At 44.6% G+C, this 21,993-nt stretch overlaps 1 protein-coding gene across 9 annotated transcripts in view; it reads left to right on the top strand.

The window, feature by feature from the left end:
• Positions 1–21,993, top strand: part of LOC146804998 (arylsulfatase D-like) — a 480,817-nt gene that overhangs the window by 450,654 nt on the left and 8,170 nt on the right. For all 9 annotated transcript variants that reach the window (XR_014967772.1, XM_085622134.1, XM_085622142.1 and 6 more), the window contains one exon: positions 13,134–13,296. Coding sequence is in view for 8 of the 9 variants with exons in the window: in XM_085622134.1 (XP_085478260.1) it covers positions 13,134–13,296 (163 nt within the window). In the remaining variant the exon portion in view is untranslated. The remainder of the gene's footprint in view (positions 1–13,133; positions 13,297–21,993) is intronic.

Here is a 21,993-nt window from a genome sequence, read left to right as displayed (position 1 = left end):
CTCATTCATGCACCTATGCACTACGTAATACCCCCCACCGAACCATGCAGACACTCAGACTGATACTCAAAAAACCAACTAATAACCTATATAGACACCCATGTAGCTACTCACCAACCCATGCAGCCACTTATACACAAAGTGAGAGACTGATACAGATATTTACATATTTAAACATTACTCACTAAGCCATGTATTCACTATGATACACTTAATCAGTCAGTTACACAATCAATTTTTCAAAAACAAATCATCCATTTAGACACTTATATACCCATTTATTCTTCCATCGACCTTGAGATATACATATATAAAACATATTTAATTTTCAGAAAAACAGATATTCACTGGATGATGTAATCAGTGATGTCATCAGTGATGTCATTTGAGATGTCATCAGTGATGTCATGAGTGATGTCACTGACCATGTCATGAGTGATGTAATATGTGACGTCATCAGCAGTGCATTGCGGGCGCGCGAGTTATAGTTAGCTGAACTAACTATAACGGGGGAATTTCAATGGTTTTGTACAAGTGAAAAGTCCAGCTAACTATAACACCCCTGAAACCTATGGTTTTTTCAGTGAATTTCTGAGGTTTTTTAAATGCTAATTCCTAACTATAACGTGCCTGAAACCTATGGTTTTTTCTGTGAATTTCAAAGGTTTTTTAAATGCTAATTTCTAACTATGCCTACAGAGATGGGACATGTGTAGAAAGAAGAAAAAATGCACAGAAAGAAAAAAAAGAAGTGCAGAAAGAAGCAACAGAAGTCCTCAAAGACGAAGAAAAGTGCAGGAAGAAGGATAACGTGCAGAAAGAACAAAAAGAAGAGCAGAAAGAATCCTTGTTGCAAAATCATCCTGTACCCTCAACTTTTTCAGACGGATACTGGTGGTAACTGAGTCTGACTAACCAGTCCTAGAGCCAGTGCTATGTTAAAAGACACTTAGAATACAGTGAAAACACCTACATACACTAGGGAACATTATGCGTTGGGGTCCCCCTGTGATTAGCATGACCTCCTCTGTAAGCCCCTAGTATATAATAGGGCAGGGGGATTAAAACTACCTCTTAAAACAGGCCACAGGGCGTTTTTGCACACGTTAACTCAGGCCCCGTCCCCTCCCTTCACCACTGTGTAAACACGCCCTGTGTCCGTTTTTATTTGGGAAATTAAGTTCATTTGAATCCTGAGGGTCCCTAGGGTCCAACTAGCCCACTAGGTACCTCCAGTAAGTGCCACAGAGCTGCGTTGCAGAGAGGTGTAAAAAGTGGCACAGCCTGGACCACCTCTCTGCAATGCAGCTCAGTGGCGCTTACTGGAAGCACTTGGTGGGCTAGTTAGCCCCCAGGGGTCCTCAGTATTGAAGGGAAATTATATCCCCTATTTAAAACGTGCCATAGTGCGTGTTTGCACACGTCACCTCAGGCCCCGTCCCCTCCCTTCACCACTGTATAAACGCGCCCTGTGGCAGTTCTAAGTTGAGAGGTTAAGTCCCCTTGAATCCTAAGGGTCCCTAGTGTCAAACTAGACCACTAGGTACCTCCAGTAAGCGCCACAGAGCTGCGTTGCAGAGAGGTGTAAAAAGGGGCTTGGCCTCAGAACACCTGTCTGCAGCGCAGCTCCCTGGCGCATACTGGAGATGCCTGTTGGGCTAGTTGGCCCTCAGGGACCCTCAGTATTGAAGAGGAATTAATTCCCCAACTTACAACTCGCCAGGGGGCGCGTTTGCAGAGTGCTGCAAAGAGGGGGCGTGGCCTCCGGCACGATGCCAGTCTTTTATTTATTTTAATTTTTTAAGAAGGGGGGCTGTGTGGTTCCCCTTCTTATTCTAATTTATTGGCCCTGATGACCCCATCCCCCAGGGCCTGTCTCCTAATTATATTTTTTTGACCCCAATCCCCAGGGCCGGCCACTGTTTTTTATTATTTTTAAAAAATATATATTTATAGACACACCTAGGACATGCTGGACAAACCGTACGTACCTATCACCATGACGATTTGAGTGATATTCATTAAAAGGCGACTATGCATACAATGAATCCATGTGGAATGTATTTACACCACTAGTGAAGCTCTGTCATGTCTGATGCCCTACCGTGCCTAATCCCGGTAGACACCCTTGTCGTTTATTTATACAAACATGGGTAGCTATTGACGGGCACATTTAATACACATGCACACCAAGCCATTCAAAGGGGATTCGACAAAAATTCGACCAAAACTATGTAAGAAACCCCCCTCACGGTTAATAAAACACACATCCACTGCCGGATGTGTAATACTTTTTATTTTACTCTCTGGAAAGGGGACGAACATCACTTGAGAGTCAAAGCGCGCTCCTGGCAGAGCCCAATGCTGTGTTACACCCACCATTGCCTGCCGAGTGCCACACACCTCTGTGTTGTATTCCACCAGCTAGTGCATATGCTATGACACTCTCTAGCCCATGTGCACTGTAACACCACCCCATGAATATGTCATGCCACACTTGTCTTCGCACGGGTTATATTGCCCCATCTAACGTGCCTTCCTCGATGCCTATGTTATAACGCACAGTGCTATGCCATACATATTACAATCTGGGATCCATATCTTTGTCACAGTGCATATGCAACGTTACACTCCCCAGCACATATTTTATTTTACAACTTTAGAGACTAGTTAGGTTACACAACACTGCCCTGTGCATATTACACTCCAAGGCGCACATCGCATAGCACGCGCTAGTGCCTGTGCTATATCGCGCTCTCCAATGAATCTGTCATTGCGCACAATGTATTGCATATTATATTTCACGCCCGGTTCATCTTATATCACACTTTTTGGTGCATAGTTTATACCATACACTATATCTAGTTTTCATTTTCAATCGTGCTCTCAGGACTATGTTCTATATAACACTGTGTTCACCTACCCTTTTCACGGGCATTACATTTTGCGATACGGGGTGGAGGGTCAGGGGGTGTTTCTGCCAAGTGAGCCCGGAGTCACAGTCACAAACGTCCTCTTCTTCTTGAATAAAAGTGAGATTATGCTGCATACTTGTTCATATTTTAAGTAGTTCGCACAGACACACGTTTTAAAAACAATAAAGTTCCTAATACCCGCCTTCTCTGAACAGTTAGCTTGCTGCCCCATCCTCCTCCTCCCTATCCTCTGTTGTGTGAATCCATGGACTAGCCTCCTCCCTCCTGCCATGCATGGTCTGATGTGCTGCCACTGCCCTCAATTTAGTATGATGTACCAGTCCCCTCCTCCTGCCCTCCATTGCCCAATTCTATGCCCCATCATTGACCTCCTGCTTAAACTCTGTGCTTAGCTTGCTGCCCCTATTCTCCTTCCCCCTGCCCTCCGATGTCTTTGTGCATGCCCCTGCTCCATCCTTTTTGCCCACCATGTTCCATGGACCTGCCACTCCTATCTACTCTGAGTGTTCTGTTGAGCTGCCACTCCCCTCCCACCTGCCTAGCATTGTCAGATGACTGTAACCTGTCCCTGCCACCTCCACCCTGCCTGTCCACATGCCATGTCCCTATCCTCTTCCTCCTGTCCTACATGGTCCATTGTACTGCCACACCCTTCTGCCCTCCCTGGTCTGTTGTGCTGCAACTGCTCCTCCTGCCTGCCCCGTGCGGTCTGTTGTGAGGCCCCTTCCCCTGAACTTTCTTGTCTGTGCACAGGTCCTGACCCTCCCTTCTATCCTCCATTGTCCTTTGTGATATTTGATATTTGATATTTGTGGGGTATTTATAGAGCGCGACGTTCGCTCCGAAGGGAGCATCTTGGCGCTAATGAGTGAGAGAAAGCTGGTCCAGGAGGGGTTTAGATAGGAGGAAATTAGATGGAAGCCTTAGAGTGTTCTTCCGGGAGTTTAAAAATCCATGTTTTCAGGAGTTTTCTGAAGGGTTTTTCCTGGGTTTGATGTCTGAGGGTATTGGGTAGTTTATTCCAAGCTTTGGTAGCAAGGAAGCTAAGGGTTTTTGCGCCTTTCGTTTTCAGGTTGTATTTAGGAAGAATGATAAGATTGTCATTGCTTGAACGAAGGTGACGGCTGGGCAAATAGTGGGGAAAGCGTCTTGTGAGGTATTTGGGGCCTGTTTTATTGTATGCACGAAAAGCCAAGATCAGGATTTTGAAAAGAATCCTTTTGTGGAGGGGGAGCCAATGAAGCGAACGGAGAGCTGCAGAAATAGAGGACCTGCGGGGGAGACCTAGGACTAGACGGGCGGCTGTGTGAAGTACGCTCTGCAGTTTAAGGATGGTGCTCTTCTTAGCTCCTGCGAGCAAGCCGTTGCAGTAATCCAGTCGCGAGATTATGAGTGCGACTGTCACCGTCTTTCTGGCATCGATGGGGAGAAGGGCGAAAAATTTCCTCAGGGATCTAATAGTTCCAAAGCATTTGCCAGCGACGATTCTGGCATGCTGATCAAAGGAAAGTTCGGAGTCAAAGATTACACCGAGATTCCTAGCTGACGACACCGTCTGGGGGGGAGCAGCAGAGTCGTCAGGCCACCAAAGTGCTGGACAGAAAGTATTATTGGTGCCGATCGGGAGGATCTCCGTTTTACTTGAGTTACATTTCAAGTGGTTATTTGTCATCCAGGAGAATACTTCGGTCAAGCAGAGTTTCAGGTTGAGTTCAGCTTTGGTAGATAGCTTGTCCAGGGGTACAATGAGTTGTGTATCATCGGCATACGAGGTGACAGGTATGCCGAATGATTCTATCAGATTAAGGAGAGGAATGAGATATATATTGCCCCTGCACCCTCCTTCTTGCCCATCATAGCCATTGTGCTGCCACTAACCCTCCCACTTGCCATGCATGGTCTTCCGTGCTGCCATGGCCCCTCCCACCTTCCCTGTGTGGTCAGTTAGCTGCCCCTGACCCCCTCCCACCTTCCCTCCATGGTCTGTGTGTATGCCATCACAGTCTCACTGTTGCTCTTCATGGTGTGTCTTGCTTGTAGTGCCCATCCTGCCTGACCTCCATGGCTATCTTGCTGCTCCTGCCCTGCCCCCTTGCCCCCAGCCCTCTGTTTACATGTGCAGACCCCTACTCCCTCCCTCCTGGCTTGTCTGTTCCATTGTAATGCCCCCTATCCATCCCTCCTGCCCTTTATGGTCTGTTATGCTGCAGCTTTCTCTCCTGTCTGTCCATTATGGTCAACTAGCTACCATTGCCTCTTGCCCCTCTGTTCTCTGTTGTCCATGTGCATGGTCCTGTCCCCTCCCTCTTGCTTTCTATGAATTGTTGTGCTGCACTCCGGTCCCGCATGCCCTGTGTGGTGTATTGTGCTGCTGCAAACCCTGATGCCTGCCCTGCAGGGTCAGTTTGGTGCACCTCTCCATGTCCCTCCTGTCCTCTGTTATCCAAGTCCATGTCCCTACCCCATTTCCTTCCATGATCCAATGTACCATACTTGCGAACATTTTGAACTTGGTAAGAGGGAGATTTTGAAAAAAAACTGGGGTATTGATTTTCCCCTTTGAGTTACATTGAAAAAGAGGAGATTGTAGACAGGAGACAGATCAAATAAAGCCCATTTGAGCTCAAAAACATTGGACGTTTCCTGGCTGAATCGGGTCTGTTGGCATGTATGGTTGTACTACCATTGCCTCTTCCTTCTGCCCACAATGGTCTATTACATTGCCACAGCCTCTCTTGCAAGTCCTGTATTGTTGGTTTGTTGCCCCTGCCCCCCTTTCCACTGCCCTCCATAGTCTGTTGTGCTGCCACGGCCCTTCCTGCCTGCTCAGTGTGGTTAAATTGTTGCCTTTGCACCCTCCTACCTGCCTTCAATTTTCAGAGTACGTGCCCCTGGCCTCTGCCTCTCAACAGTATCCTAATGAACAACTAGATTGCTAACATTCTATATTTATTACAAAAGTGTGGAACGCCTGACGTCATCTTGATGTAATCAAAACTGTAATACCTAGAGCATTTCCTTTAGAAATTACATATATGAGAGGGTCTTATTGGCATCAAAATTATGGTTAGTGCTCTAAAAGACTAAAATAAGGACATATTTTCTGAGTTTTCAAATAGCGACAAAGCACTTTTAAATTATTTGTTATCTTTATGTTTTTTTATCCAGTTGACCACTTGATTAAATGTTGCACTTAGGGAAGAGGATGTGGTGTTACTTCCAGAACTGCAGACTTTGCAACTGGGGAACCAGGTTGGAGTTTCTGCTTCAGCTCGACATTCTGTGATTCTGGTCAAATCACTTAGTCTCCCCATGTCTACAACCAAAATGAATTTCTTCTAGTGTGATGTAACCAATGCTCATGTAAAGCACTCCAATACCTGACAAGTCTGCACTATATAACACTTCAAAAACACAAAATAGTAAGTGTTTTGCACACTTCTGTCATTGGGCTATATTTGGGCTACATCTGGGTGATTTTGGGCTACATTTGGGCTCTTTTGTCTCCGGTGGCCATCTTGGGAGATTTATTTGTTATGAAGTTTCCTAATTTCCTCATATACTGCAGTCTCCTCAGTAGGAAATGCTTTCAGTTTTTTACTTTGATTCCATCATGAAGGTATTCAGATATGTCACATATTTTCCATAAATTCTGAAAGTTAGCACTCTAGTTGCTCATTAGATCACTTTGGTAAAACTACTGTTCACCATGGAAGTCTGCTCCTGGTATTAAAAGTGCATGTTTCTGTCTGCATGTCAGAATTTTTTAATGAAATAGAAGAGGATTTGAGAAGTCACTCAAAATGTGCCCTCATTTTCTTTCTTCAGCATTAATCATAATTTCTATGGCAAAATGAACCCCCTCATTGTGTTCCTTTTTAAATTAAATGTTTTAAGTGTTACCAGCCTATTCCAATCAAGATGGCTTCAGGTGTGCCATATTTTTGTCATAATGAAGACAGTAAGCGCTCTAGTTGTTTTTAAGAACACTCTGGGACATTCTGTCATTGGGCTATACTTGGGCTACATCTGGGTGATATTTGGGCTACATTTGGGCTCTTTTGTCTCTGGTGGCCATCTTGGGAGACTTATTTGTTATGAAGTTTCCTAATTTCCTCATTTTCTGCAGTCTCCTCAGTAGGAAATACTTTCAGTTTTTTACTTTGATTCCATAAAGAAGGAATTCAGATGTGTCACACATTTGCCATACATTCAGAATGTTAGCACTCTTTTTGCTCATTAGATCACTGTAGTAAAGCTACTGCTCACCAGGGAAAACTGCTGCTGGTATTGAAAGTGCATGTTTCAGTCTGCATGTCAGAATTTTTTAATGAAATAAAAGAGGATTTCAGAAGTCAAAATGTGCCCTAGTTTTTCTTTCTGCAGCACTAATCATACTTGTTATGGAAAAATGAACCCCCTCATTTTGTTGCTTTTTAAATTAAATGTTTTAAGAGTTGCCACTTTAATCCAAGCAAGATGGCTTCAGGTGTGCCATACGTTTATCATAAGTAGGACTGTTAGCGCTCTGGTTGTTCTTTGGAACACTCTGGGAAGCTGCAGTAGAACACAAAGGAATCAACTGACAGTCTCTGCCCTTGTTGGACGTACATGTTTTACTGAGAATGTCAGACTTCATTCTCACATGACTGAGAAAGATAATGTGAATTTACAGAAAATAAGCTCTCAGTTTAGCTTATAGATCACCTTCCAAACCTCTGTGGGAAAAGCATGAGAAAATATTTTTCTCTCAATCATGATATCCCAGCAGAAGGCTTTTTCACATGGTGAAATCACCTTAGAACATACCACAATTCCTAAAATGAGTATGGTACCATCAACAAATGATTTATAATGTAACTAAAGTCCTAAAACCTTCTATTAACTGCAATGCTTTTTAATGAGGTGCTATCATGTATATTGATGCCAAGATGGCTGCCAACACTTCTTGGATGAAGTGCTGACAGCCAATCAGATCTCAGGATGAGATATGTGGTTAGGCTCCGCCCACATATATATATGATTTTACTTTTGATTTTCTCAGGAACTACTGAACAGATTGACACCAGACCTGCAAAAGGCACTTCCCTGAGCTGAGGACTACCTCTCTGCCAAATTTCAAGTAATTCTGTTCAGCCGTTCGGGCTGTACCTTGGACTAAAGGTCCCTATGGAAAATTGCATGGGGAAAACGAGTTTTGGGACCCCCCTTTTTCCTCAGCCCCCGCTTGACGAATACCCCCCGAGACTTTCAGGGTAGGAGCGGAGCGGAGCGCCCCACATATTTTGAAAATTTCGCGAGGATTCGTCAACCGGCGCCAAAGTTATTCCAAATAGAATGTTGCTGTTTTCCTATGGAAACACGGTCCTAACTATAACTATCTACTGGCGACCGCCAGTAGATAATATATATATGAACAAAAGTACCCTATCATAAGATGAAACATCAAGCAGAATTATAGAGTACAAATATCAAAATACAGTACAGTAGAAACTAGAGCTGAATGCAATAGGTACGCGCAACTCAGATTACCGTGACTGTATGCAAAATTCTACTTTCCATACTTCTTCCCCTGCAGCAGTTAAGTATATTTTACTCAACCATGTTTTCTCCAGATATGAATACATGGCTCGCAAAAATGTGCTTGTCTCTCTAGTTTTTTATGGTAAACACTTTTTGTTAGTTGCCACAGATTTTAAACATTTTCCTCAGTCAGTTGGCCAGATCTTTTCAAAATTTTTAAACAAGCAAAATAAATAATTAAAATGGCATCCTACTTTAACAAGGAGGCTGTAATTCTCTTATTTTCATCTGCTCTAACCTTGTCTGCAAGTACCTAGATATAGAAATCTGAAAAAAAACTCACATTCTGCCAACATTCTCCAGGAACATTCTCCAGGAACAAATGATGTATGATAGGAATTTTCTAAAGCGCCTGAATCGCCCCCGGAGGGATATCTCAGCACTAGAGGAGCCGATTATGCAGAGCCAGAGCAATCAGTTACTGAAAAGTTCTGTCTTTAGAAGTTTCCTGAAGTGGAGGAGATTAGTGCCCTTACGTAGTTGAAAGGGTAATGAGTTCCAGTACTTTGGAACAAGATATGTGAAAAGCTTTGTCCCCCCATCTGGAGCTTTCTGTAGTGGGGGATAACAAGCAGAGTTTTTCCCCCTGATCAAAGTGATCTGCCAGGCAAATAGTGCTTAAGTAAGGTAGCTTGGGTCTCTGCCTTGACGTGCTTTGTGGACTAGACTGCGGATTTTAAACTTGAATCCCTGACATATGGGAAGCCACAGAAGACGTCTCAACAATGTCCGGGAGGGGTTTCTGGAGGGCATATTTAGAGCCAGAAGGGCTGCTGTGTTCTGAACCACCTACAGTCTATTCAGCAGCGATTCATTAGCGGACACAAGAAGGGCGTTGCAGTAATCGAGGCGGCTGATTACCAAGGCTTGAATCAAGGTTCTGCAGACAGAGAGGGAAAGTAGACGGTACACTCTACGTAGAAAACTCAATGTGTGGAAACAAGTAACTGAGGTGGCCATGACTTGGTCCCTCATAGTTAGCAAGTGGTCCAGTCGGACACCCAGGTTTTTAGCCACAATTCTAGGGGTAGGGGCTGAGCCCAACATTGCGGGCCACCAATCGGGGGAGCGCAGAGTTTGAGCGCTGCTGAATAACACATTTTCAGTTTTAGCAGCATTAAGCTGGAGAAAGTTTTCCGTCATCCATCCGGAGTAAGCTTGCATTCCACTAGCGAAGAGAGATTTGGTCGAGACTGTGTCGTTTTTAAAAGATAAGGGGAGTTGGGTATCATCTGCATAGGTGTAAGGGGTAAACCCATGATCTCTGATGATCTTGGTGAGAGGGGCGACATACACATTGAACAGAGTAGGGCTGAGACAGGAGCCCTGTGGTACACCCTTAGTGAGCTTCATGGTGCGTGACTGGAAAGAGCCCAAGTTAACATTTGGGTATGCTGGTAAAGAAAACTCACGAGCCATTTAAGTGCCAGTCTCTGTATACCAATCTCGTTCAATCTATAGAGTAGCTGTATCAAAAGCTGTGGACAAGTCCAGCAACACTAGCAGCTCTGCTTTATTGTTATCTGGGGCAAGTTTGATGTAGTCTATGCCACCTATGAGGGTGGTTTCAGTAGAGTAATTAGGTCTGAAACCAGACTGAGAGGGGTCAAGGTTGCCTTGGGATTCTAAGTACCCAATGAGCTTTGTATTGATATGGCCTTCCAGAAGTTTACTCATGAGTTGGAGGAGTGTGATAGGGCTGTAGTTTACCAACTCTGTTGTAGGTACATGTGCCTTTTTTCTGATTGGAAACTCTTGTTCCACTTTCCTTTCAAGTGGAAGTATCCTTTTACTCAAAGAGGCATTTAATATGGTGCAGATGGAGGGGCCTAGTTGCATGGCTAGAGAGGCAAACAGATTGGCTGGTAAAATATTGAGGGGTGAACCAGATTTGGCTGTTCTCAGCATCTCTTCTACTGAGAGCAGGAACATTCTCTAGGCAACATCCTTCTCTCTCTGAGATGTAGACAGTAGGACAGAGATATCCAGAAATTTAGAGTCACAGGTAAATTGATCATATATTATATCATTTTTTTCCTCAAAATAATTGGCAATATTATCACATAATGCCTGAGAGGGGGTATCTGATTGGTACAGGCTGTGGGGTTGGTAAAAGAATTGAGAACTTTGTAGAGTTCTTTGGTAGAATTGACAGCTTGATTTAGCCTAGAGATAATATAGACTTTCCGTGATTTTTTAATAATCCTATGGTAGAGTGCGAGAGCAGTTTTATACATTGCTTTCTCCTTCTCAGTGTGTGTTTTTCGCCATGTTTTTTCCAATTAGATGTTTCCCTTCGAAGTTTGAAGATATACCAGGCAGCATGTATTTTTTGGGGGATTAATGTGTCGTTGTTTTAACGGTGTCAAAGTTTCTGTGACTGATTCTAAGGCCTCATGGAATACCCTTAGCCTAGTGTCCATGTCGACAGGTTCTTCATATGTCGGGGTGTAAAACCTTTCCCAAAAGAATCTTGTGTAGTCTTATACCATTGTCTTCTAAGATTGCAAAGGACATAAGTAAGGCTGCAGCAAGGTGGAGTGCCTCTAATCTGAAAATTGATCAGAGAATGATCTGACCAGATCACTGGGCAAGGAGGTTCTGGAAATATACGGGGTGAGTTGGTGAAGATAATGTCCAGGGTGTGGCTGGCCAAATGAGTAGGGCCTGCATTGATCTTTACTAATCCTAGGGAGGCCATATCTGGAAGAAAGGTAGGGGACTCAACTTTCCAACTATCTTCACTGTGAATATTAAAGTCCCCTAACACCAAAAATAGTTTGGAGGAGATGGTGTGAGGGTCAATTTTTTCCATTAATTTAAGAGTAGGCCGGAAGGCTGATAGATGAGCGTGCCCTTCCAGCAATTCAGGGGCATGCGTTAAATCTTAAAAATAAAGATTTCTATGTCATTATCTGTGGCGGAGTCAATGATGGAATCTTTCAATGCTTCTTTTATACAATGGCATTACCTTCACCCACTTTACTCTCCCTATCCAATATGAAAATACAGTAATTTTCAGGAAGGTCTAAGGTAATGGCTGGTGTCGAGGAAAGTTTAAGCCAGATCTCCGTGAGGAAGCCTAGCTTAGGAGAATCGGAATTCACTAAATTCCATAATTCAGTGGCGTGCTTGGGCAGGCATCTGACATTTGCTAAAAAACCACTCAAAGTAGGAGTACAGCTAGGGGTTACTGGACTGACTATGGGCTGGGGAGTGGCAGCTACCGACTCCAACTTGTCAGGGCTATTATGACTGGCCCGCTGCTCCTGTGGCATCTGACTCTCATTGAAGCGCTGGTAGTACCAAAATTTGCAAGTAAACGGTCCCTCTAGATTCATAAAGGGAATGGTCGTGTGACATGAGTCCGAGGCATGACAAGTAGTGGCAAGCTGTCTGACCTGTTTGAGATTTATTGCTGAGTAAACAAGTCTGAGAGGGGTGGCTGGAACCCAAGAGGCAGAGGTCCTGGCTCCTGATGACAGCTGGGCGCGGACGGGCGCAGACGGGGTTGCCTTTGGCGCGCCCGCTGCACACGTCCGCTGCACGTCCACTGAGTCATCCTCCTTTAATAGTGGAGACTGGGGGACGACTAGCCCATCAACCCTGCAGGTTCCGAAGCAACCGGAAGTAGTAGAGACTTCCACTGACACGCTCGCTCTCGCCACTCAATCGGGAGAAAAAACCTTCGATGGACCGGAGAGCTAGCAGGAGGAGGAAGTAAGATAAGTTTGACCAGGTGGGTCTGTGCAAAAGAGCAGCTATGTCAATAAATGTAAAATAGTGAAAAGTCAAATACCGGCAAAGTTAAATGGTCCAACAGGTAATGATGCTAACAGACTGCATCACTGATGCATGTCCGCAGAGTCATCCATCTTAAATAGTGTAGACTCCGGGACGACTACCCTGCAACCCTGCAGGTTCCACAGCAACCAGAAGTAGTAGAGACTTCTGTTGACAAGCTCGCTCTCTCCACTCAATTGGGAGAAAAAAACCTGTGGTGGACCAGAGAGCAAGCAGGAGGAGGACATAATGTAAGTTTGACCTGGTGGGTCTGTGCAAAAGAGCAGCATGTCAATAAATTTAAGATAGTAAAAAGTAAAATACTGGCTATGTTAAAAGGTCCCACAAGTAATGATGCTAATAGACTGCATCACCGCTGCGCCAACCTGAAGAAGTTGTGAGACATAGGCCATAAAACTGTAGTTGAAAATGGACACAATGCATCTGCAGGACTATTGAGATACCTGCAAATTTTAAGAATAAAACACAAGAGAATTTTGGATATCTACCAGTGTTTCTATTTCCTGCTGACCAATAAATGTCAGAGCGATATAAATGACACCACATCTCCTGAATCCTGAAAATGTCCAGTAAAATGATGTTCCCATCTAATGCTTAGACTGTTTCAGCTGGTAAAGCTGCAAAGTCTGATTTACTGGCACATCTGATCCTATGTCATTAAATTATTATACAAAATTATGACAAGCCATTTGAAAAGTAACTCACAGTCCTTTAGTATATGTTACTCTTATTATATTTTAAAATTGAATATTATAGATTGTAAAGCATTCCTAGGATAAAGTGTCCTCACTTGCTTTGTTTCTTCTTCAGGTGGAAAAGGAATGGCTGGCTGGGAAGGTGGGATTCGTGTACCGGGCATATTTCGATGGCCTGGTGTTCTACCTGCGAACATAGTTATAGATGTGCCAACAAGTCTGATGGATATTTACCCAACTGTAATTCATGTAGGTGGTGGAATACTTCCAACAGACAGGTATCTATCTGCAGTATATGCTTGAAAATGTATTGTCTTTCAACCTATGTATTCAGCAGAATTGTTGAGATGATCTCCTGGGTTGTATGTGATTTCATAGGAAAACGATTTCATGGATTACCAATACTAAGAAGCCATTTGACCTAAACTGGTTCAATAAAAATTTTCAAAATTAATTTCATTCACTATTTCATAGAAACCAATTCATGGAATGTTTTTTTGATCAAAATTGGATTTTACATGCTTATTTTTTAAAGTGAAAATACAATGGTTGCACCCATCCCTAAACCCTAAAAGCCCTTTCTACTCCTATACGCCACCCATCCCTGAACCGTAAAACCCCTCACTACCTCTAAACTCCACCCATTCCTGATCCCTAAAACTCTCTTTTTATGCCTAATTCCCTCCCATTTCTAACGGCTTAAAACCTCTTACCACATCCAAGCTCCACCCATCACTGAACCCTAAAAAGGCCTCCCCTCCATTAAACAAGACCCATCGTGATCCCTAATACCCCCACCACCCCTGCACTCCACCCAGCCCTGAAGCCCTCAAAACGAAATGTTATAGCATTTGATAAAGAAATTAATAAAATTGGACGCGCCTTCTGCCAGGGGACGCGCCTTCTGCCACAGCCTGTTTGCCTGCAGTGGGGACTTCAAGCCCCAGAGTACCTCGCTCCCAGGAGGGAGGAGCCAGCATTGCCCTCGCACTGAAAAAGCGGCACCGGTCATCGCGGCACGGGACGCGCCTTCTGCCACAGCCTGTTTGCCTGCAGTGGGGACTTCAAGCAACAGAGTACCTTGCTCCCAGGAGGGAGGAGTCAGCATTGCCCTCGCGCTGAAAAAGCGCCACTGGTCATTGCGACGCGGGACGCGCCTCCTGCCACAGCCTGTTTGTCTGCAGTGGGGACTTCAAGCCCCAGAGTACCTCGCTCCCAGGAGGGAGGAGCCAGCATTGCCCTCGCGCTGAAAAAGCACCACCGGTAATCGCGGCGCGGGACGCGCCTTCTGCCACAGCCTGTTTGCCTGCAGTGGGGACTTCAAGCCCCAGAGTACCTCGCTCTCAGGAGGGAGGAGCCAGCATTGCTCTCGCGCTGAAAAAGCGCCACCGGTCATCGCGGGACACGCGCGGGACACGCCCGGGCGGAGCCTGGGCCAAGGGCGAGCCCGTCCTTGCCCGTCATCGACCGGAGGAGGCTGGGCTGGGCCACGACTCTTGGTTTTGCACTGTAACCTGCCTGCTCGAAGGTACTGTGTCCCTATTTATATCTGTGAAAGTGTAAAGGCATTATTAGAACTTGATGTACTGGAAGGACTATACCATTGGCTTAGGATTCATTAATAGATACACGGACATTTTAGAGACATCGCTCAGTGCTGTCTGTGAGACATTGTGTTTGACTCTAGTAATCTGTAAGTAAGGGGTCTACACTGAAGTATATTGGTTTACAGATACTTTAAAGGGATCACGAATCCGAGTCATCATGGGGAAGAGGAAAACATCTACTACTGCACATAAGAAGAAACAGAGCAAAGAGGGGGGAGGGCCCTGTTTGTCATTGCTGAATTATTTGACAGGTGCCATGGGCGCGATGGAAAAACAAATCTTAACGGTAGAAGAGGCAATGAAACCAGATAAAAATGGTATTGATGAGGGTCTTGCTCTACCGGTTAATGACAAAGGGTCAATTGACCCATTGGTGGATAAGCACAACGGGATAGATAAAAACAATGGTTGCGTAGTGAATGTTTCTGATCATACCATTGATAGTGACCCCGAGAGTGATCCTCAACCACCTTCAAAGCGCCCCAGAAATCCCGATATTGCACCTAAACCGAGTAAGGAAACCGGTACAAAGAGTATGGCAAATCGGTGTATAACACAAAAAATTGCATAACAAAATGGTAAGGTTTCTGACGTGAATAAACAAAATGGGGGGGAGAAGGTGATAGTCAGTTATGATGCCCAAATGCAGAATCAAGTATTAGAATTGAAAAATAAATTTGATGCCCTAGTTGGCTTTCTAAGGGAATCTCTAAATAACTTAATTGGAAGGGTCGGGGCAATGGAAAAAGTACTGTCGAAATGTTATAACAAATGTGAGTTTGCACCTGAATCTAATGAGGCCAAGAACACCAGTAGAATAAACACTAACCCCTTCACTCAGTCAAATATTCCTACCTTGAGTGAACATCCGCCAGTCTGTGAAAGTGTTACTAGGACTCATCATAAGCCAACTGTCCAGAGTAGGATTATAACTAACCAAGAGGAGGGGTCTACAGAGATGAAAGAAAGGAGATCTATGGCCGACACGTTATGTGAGAACCCGATCACACACATAGACCCACCCCCAGCGTCAACCCCGTATACAGTAGTACTAGCCAATGTCCCCAGATTGCAACAGGGGATGACTGAAACCTGCGAGAGCCTGAGAAACAAATCGTTATCCTGGCTAGGGAACAGGATAGGGCTAACTGATAGACTCTTTCAAGAGTTTAAAATGGCAAGAAGGGTGAGGTGGATAGGTAGAGGGATTAAGGATTTGGCTGATGATTGTGTCATATTAAACTTTAAAACCCCACAATTAATTGATGTGATCCTAAACAGGGCTGAAAGCAGTTTGATCTCTGCAGAACATATCAATATTGTCCCATTAGGATTTTTCTATAAACCCAGCTACTATGGATATAACAGTCAAAGCAGGGAAGTTCCACTGATAACACAGAACTTAGGGGTTGAGGGGGGATGAGGGGGGATGAGCAAAAAAAATGGATTTAGGCCCAGATCTCTGTACTGGGGTGAAAGTATGACATTGTTCTGCACTCTGTCTATCGATTGTTCTTTTTGCTAAAGACAACTGCCATGATGCCTCTGGGACCTGTCTGTGTCTAGCTCCTACCCGACCCGCCCCGCTTAAGTCTTTGTAGTAGACAGGTTGAGATAGTGAAGTGGTGGGCTGGGTCATGCTGTCTCATGCTTATCAACTCTCACTGCCATTGCCCGCCCTTGCTCTGTGAAGGAAAGCAGCTTTTTCCACCTCCCTACTTGAGGTAAAGCAGCTGATCTGCATACCCACTGCAGCGGTAAAACAAACCGTTCTTGCAGGTAAACAGCGACCTGCAAAAGGTAACACCCACCTATGCCCCAGCTGAAGAGGTAATCCAGATGTTCACACAAAATCACATTTGAAATGGTTGAGAACATTTTATCAATCTTAAGATATTAGAAACACGGGTATCTTCATCCTTACTGCTACATACAGGAAAGCAATGTTTTATTTAGTGGTGGTTGATAACTTGTTCTGTATCTTTGTTCACTTGGAGCCTAGCCCCCATGCCCCCATAGAATATTCTGCACATGGGACACACCTCCTAGCAAATGATGGAGGGATGTCTGTTAAACGTGAGCTGGTAGTGAGATGAAAAGAGACCCCGGTCATGAGCCAGAGCACCCCCACTCTTTTGAATCAGGGTACATATGAAAAGCCCTCTCTCTGTTAAAGTGTGAAGGATCTGTCAGGCACTTGAGAGTGGGGCAGCCCCCGAATATGTTGTTCCAGACATCAATTCCATCAAATGTGCTTGAAAGACACAGAAAACAATATTTAGCAAAATGTGGGCGTTTTCAATTTTGTCTTATTAACTGGGTTGGTATCTCTTGCGTGTTTCCTGGTTCCTTGTTGAGTACTTTGAAGTTGTCAGTAATGAGGCCATGAGCTTTGACACCTCACTTCTTGGGGAGCTTGGGGAAAGAGCTTGAAGTGTTGGGGGCCCGAGTAGGGTGAGGGACGGGAAAGACAAGGGACCGGTGCTAGATGATGGAGAAGAGGAAACAGCCTCTTTTTTACTGGGCAGGAGAATATGAGGTCTTCATTCTGAGTACAGTACATGTTGTGAACTGATGGCAAAGAACACTGTACTTTAGACCTGGCAGAAGCAGAAAGAACAAGAACAATGCTTCGAGGTGGCTACAAAGAGGCAGAGAGTAGGCAGTGCAAGCTTCCATCACCACATTATAAATACAGCACAGGCAGCAGCACCGCAAGCTTCCCACGGAGACAGAACAAGTACACTATAGTCAGCAGCAGTGCAGGCTTCCCTCCCAAAAAGAACAGGTGTAGCACAAGCAGCACCAGTCCAAGCATCCCTGTATTGCAGGTACAGTACAGTTAGCAACATTGCAAGCTTCCCTCCCGTAGAGAGCAGGTACAGTCCAGTTGGCAGCACTGCAAGCTTCATTCACATAGAGAACTGGTACAGAACAGTCAGCAGCAGTGGACACTTCTCTCACATAGAGAACGGATGCAGTACATGCAGTATCAGTGAAAGCATCCCTCCCGTAGAGAACAAATAAAGTCAGAAGAAGTGCAAGCTCCTCTCACACAGAGAACTACAAGCTTCTCTTGCAATACAGAAAGGAGAGCACTGCCAGCAGTAGTATTGCAAGTTTCCCTCCTGTAGAGAGCAGGTACAATATAGTCAGCAGCATCAGTGCAAGCATCCCATCGATAGATAGCTCATACAGTACAGACAGCAGCACTACAAGCTTCCCTCACACAGAGAACTACATACTTCTCTTTGATACAGAAAGGACAGCACACTCAGCAGAATTGCAAGCTTCCCTCCTGTAGAGAGCGGGTACAGTACACCCAGCAGCACTGCAAGATTCCCTCCGATAGAGAACAGGACCGGCAGAGGCAGCAGAACTACAATCTTTTCTCACATAGAGAGCAGGCACAGTACAGGCAGGATCAATCCATGTCTACCTCACATAGAGAAAAGGTACAGCACAGGCAGCATTAGTACAAGCCTCTCTTTCATAGCAAATAGGTACAGCACAGACTATGTCAGTGCAAACATCGCTTGCATGTAGAACAGGTACAGCACAGACAGCAGCAGTGCAAGCGTCCATCATTTAGAAAATAGTACAGCACAGATAGAATCAGCTCAAGCTTCTCTCACACATAGAACAGGTACAGCACAGGCAGCATCAGTCCAAGCTTCCTCCCATAGAGAACATGTACACTACAGTCAGCAGCAGTGCAAGCCTCTCTCACAGAGAGAATATATACAGCATAGACAGCATCAGTTCAAGCTTCCCTTGCATGGGGAACTGCTACAGCACAGGCAACAGCAGTGTAAGCTACCCTCACATAGAGTACAGGTACAAGGCAGGCATCAACACTACAAGCTACTCTTGTGTAGAGAACAGGTACAGCACAGGCAGCATCAGTGCAAGCTTCCTTAACCTAAAGAACCGGTATGGCACAGGCAGCAGCAGTGCAAGCTTTCCTCACATAGAGAATAGTGAAGCACAGACAGCAGCCCTACTTGTTTCTGTCTCACACAAATACATGCACAGATATAGCACAGGCAGCATCAGTGAAGCATCCTTAACCTAAACAACAGGTACAGCAATGGCAGAGATTGTTTACTTAACCTAAAGGTCAGGTATAGCACAGGCAACAGTGCAAGCTTCCCTCTCATTTAGAATAATATAGCACAGGAAGAAACACTACTGGTCTCTCTCTCTTACACACACACAGATAAGATAACACAGCATTGGTTCAAGTGTCCCTCCCATAGAGAGCAGGTACAGCACAGGCAGTAGCAGTGCACACTTCCCTTTCATAGAGAATAGGTACAGCACAGACAGCAGCACTACTGGTTTCTCACACACACACACAAAGATGTAGCAAAGGCAGGAGCAGTGCAATCTTCCTTAACCTAAAGAACAGGTACAGCATTGACAATGTCAGTGCAAGCACCCTTGCATAAACAACAGTTAAAGCACAGGCAGCAACAGTGCACGCTTCCCTCTCATAGAGAACAGGTACAGCACAAGCAGTGCAAGCTTCTCTCTCATAGAGGACAGGTACAGCACAGACAGCAGCATTACTGGTTTCACACACACACACACACACACACACACACACCATCAATGCAAGCTTCCTTAACCTAATGAACAAGTACAGCACAGGCATCAGCAGTGCAAGCTTCTCTCGCAGACAGAACAGTTACAGCACAGCCAATTTCAATGCAAGCATCCCTTGCAAGGAGAACAGTTACAGCACAGATAGCAGCAGTGCAAGCTTCCCTCACATATAGAATAGTACAGCATAGGCAGCAGCACTATTGGTTTCTCTCACACACAAGGATATGGCACAGACAGCAGCAGGCAAGCTTCCTTCACTCTCAGAGAAGGAAGAGCCTCCTTAATATCAATAATAATAATCATTATTATTATCATCATGATTTTTAAATGGCTTTTTGTACAGCGTTAACAAACACTCACAAAACAACATCTCTTGGTGCTATTAAGTAAACAAGGACTACAAGTAGAAAGTGCATGTTTATGCACCGCTTATAGTTTTCAAAACACATAAATTAAAGGCATGTCATTTAGAATGTCAGTAGCTCTCAAAATCTCACAAATGCGAGACCTATTGCATTGCGAATGCTTGTTTTTCAATTGTAAGTCGATTGGCAGGGCAAATGAAGGTGGTAGGGAGCCAATTCAGGAGGTGGTAAGAAAACAACATTCTTATGTAACAGTTCAGAGAGTCTATGAAGTAAGGGCACTCCATACAAGTGTGTCCTCTCTCAGTATAGATGGGGTGGCATCCTTCTACAGATGGATGGTATTGTCCCGCACAAGCAGACAGGTGAAGCTTCTCTTTGCCCTCAGCATTACCCAGATGGGAAAAAGAAAACATCTTACAGTCTCTTGTAGCAGCAGCCAGGTGCTGGCTGAATATGCCCTTCGCTGGCATGGCAAGCAGGGTGTTTAAGCTGGTGCTATCCAGTTTTCAGGCTAAGTGAGTTTCGAGGCAGGCAGAACATTGTGGAGCAGGGGGGTTTCTGTCCAATCAACACATCCCATAGGATCCATGCAGCAGTGTGCGGGTCCCCAGCCATTCAAGAAAATTCCTGTGATGAGCACAATCTCTGGTCATGGGATCATTTATACCCTTCTATCGTAGTAATTTCTGTGAAAAGTCCATTTATTGATGAAGAATAACTGCTTGACCCAGGAGACACTCTGCTCACTACAGGAACCACAGTCCCATTTAGAGGAGTGTTGCTATGTTGTATGGGGGGTGTTCTGATGAAGCAAACCCAAAAACCAGCAGCCTGTCCGATTTTCGTTTCCACATGTGAAATTTGATGTCTACCCTGATCTGTGCTACTGTCCAACTATTGTATACATGAATAGGCTTATCTTCCATAAGGACTGTCCTGTTAAATTTCAGAGCCCACCCTTCCCTGTAGCCAACCTAAGCACTATGGAGATTAGAAGGGACGTTTTCAGCATGTTCAGTGCTGAAGAGATGATCATGGGGTTCTTGCACGCCTCCTAAAGCTCTCTCGACCAGTCTGTAGCTGAGTAGTAGTGAAGGCCTGACTATTTTGTCAAGTGTAGTGCTCAATCCGGCCTTAAACCATGGGATATGATCTTCCATCACTCTGGCTTTCTTAGGGGTGGGGTGAAAGTTATTTGAGCCTTCAGCCTGTGTAAGGTCAAAGATCTCCAGGGCACATTTGCACATTTACCCTACTTGTTGTGATTTCATCATTTTCTGTCATACTTGGCACATGTCTTTCTCAATTGACTCGTATTTTGAGTACAAGAACAGATGCTGTATGATTTTGTCAAGTGAGTTGTTCACTAGCAGAGTATTCAATTCTTCTCGAGATGTGCTCCACCCAAAGTGAAAGTCCTTTTAGCATGTGTGGCTACTGTTACCACACCATTATTATTGGTTGGTGGCAGCTGATGTTACAGTAATTTCTTCCAAAATGTGGTAATGGCAGAAACTGTTATTTTTTATTTTCTTATTTTCCTGTGGAGTTGATCATGGCTTAGAAAAACAGCAAAATACACTTTGCAGGTGGTCTTGAAAAACTGCTTATGTTTGAATGCCCACACATAACATTCAAGTTGGGTACAGGCAGCCAATTGGTATTCTGAATTGACTTCCAACAACCTGTCATAACAGTCTAAAGAGAGAGACCTGTTTTGGTTAGTTGAGGGGATCCAATCAGAATTACTGAATCTGCAATTCTGATTGGCTTTTCTAAACCAATCAGAATGGGTCTCAATAAATAAACCCTCATGGATAGCAATCGGGAACCCTTTCCGAGTTGTCATGGTGCCTGCAGGTCCAGTAATCTTGCAGCCGTTTGTGATGCAGTCAGTTTGTGCCCTTTAAGAAGAAACAGATCATGGAAAAGACAGATTTGTCCTCAGAGTGTTATACAGTTACCATGAATTCTAAATAAATATATTGAGCCGCCTGTACCCAAGAAGGTGATTTGCCATAATTAGACAATATATGTCTCTGTACCCTCCTTCCTTTGCCCTGTAATATTTACTCATCGCTCCCTCCCTGTCAGGGCAATGGTAGCCGGATTGTTTTGTGTCTGGGTCTGATTTCCAAACTGTCCATGGAACAGGAGAGATCATTTGTACTTAGCCTACACATTCAGAACAGTTGGAACAGGTCAGCCTGTGGCTTGGAAAGAATTACCACCCTTACAAAATGTTGTCAACTGCAAGAATACAGCAACAACTGAACAAGGAAAGGTGTTGAATTCTCATTCCCACACTCTGTTATCAGCTTTGACAGCATAGGACTGAGTGAAGGAACTAGTACCCGATTGGCTGAAGGACTTTCTTAGATGAATATAAAAA

Source organism: Triturus cristatus, chromosome 8 (assembly GCF_964204655.1).
Source record: "Triturus cristatus chromosome 8, aTriCri1.1, whole genome shotgun sequence".
Classification (NCBI taxonomy): domain Eukaryota; kingdom Metazoa; phylum Chordata; class Amphibia; order Caudata; family Salamandridae; genus Triturus; species Triturus cristatus.
Note: the sequence above shows the minus strand (reverse complement) of the source record. Positions and strands in the feature narration are given on the sequence as shown.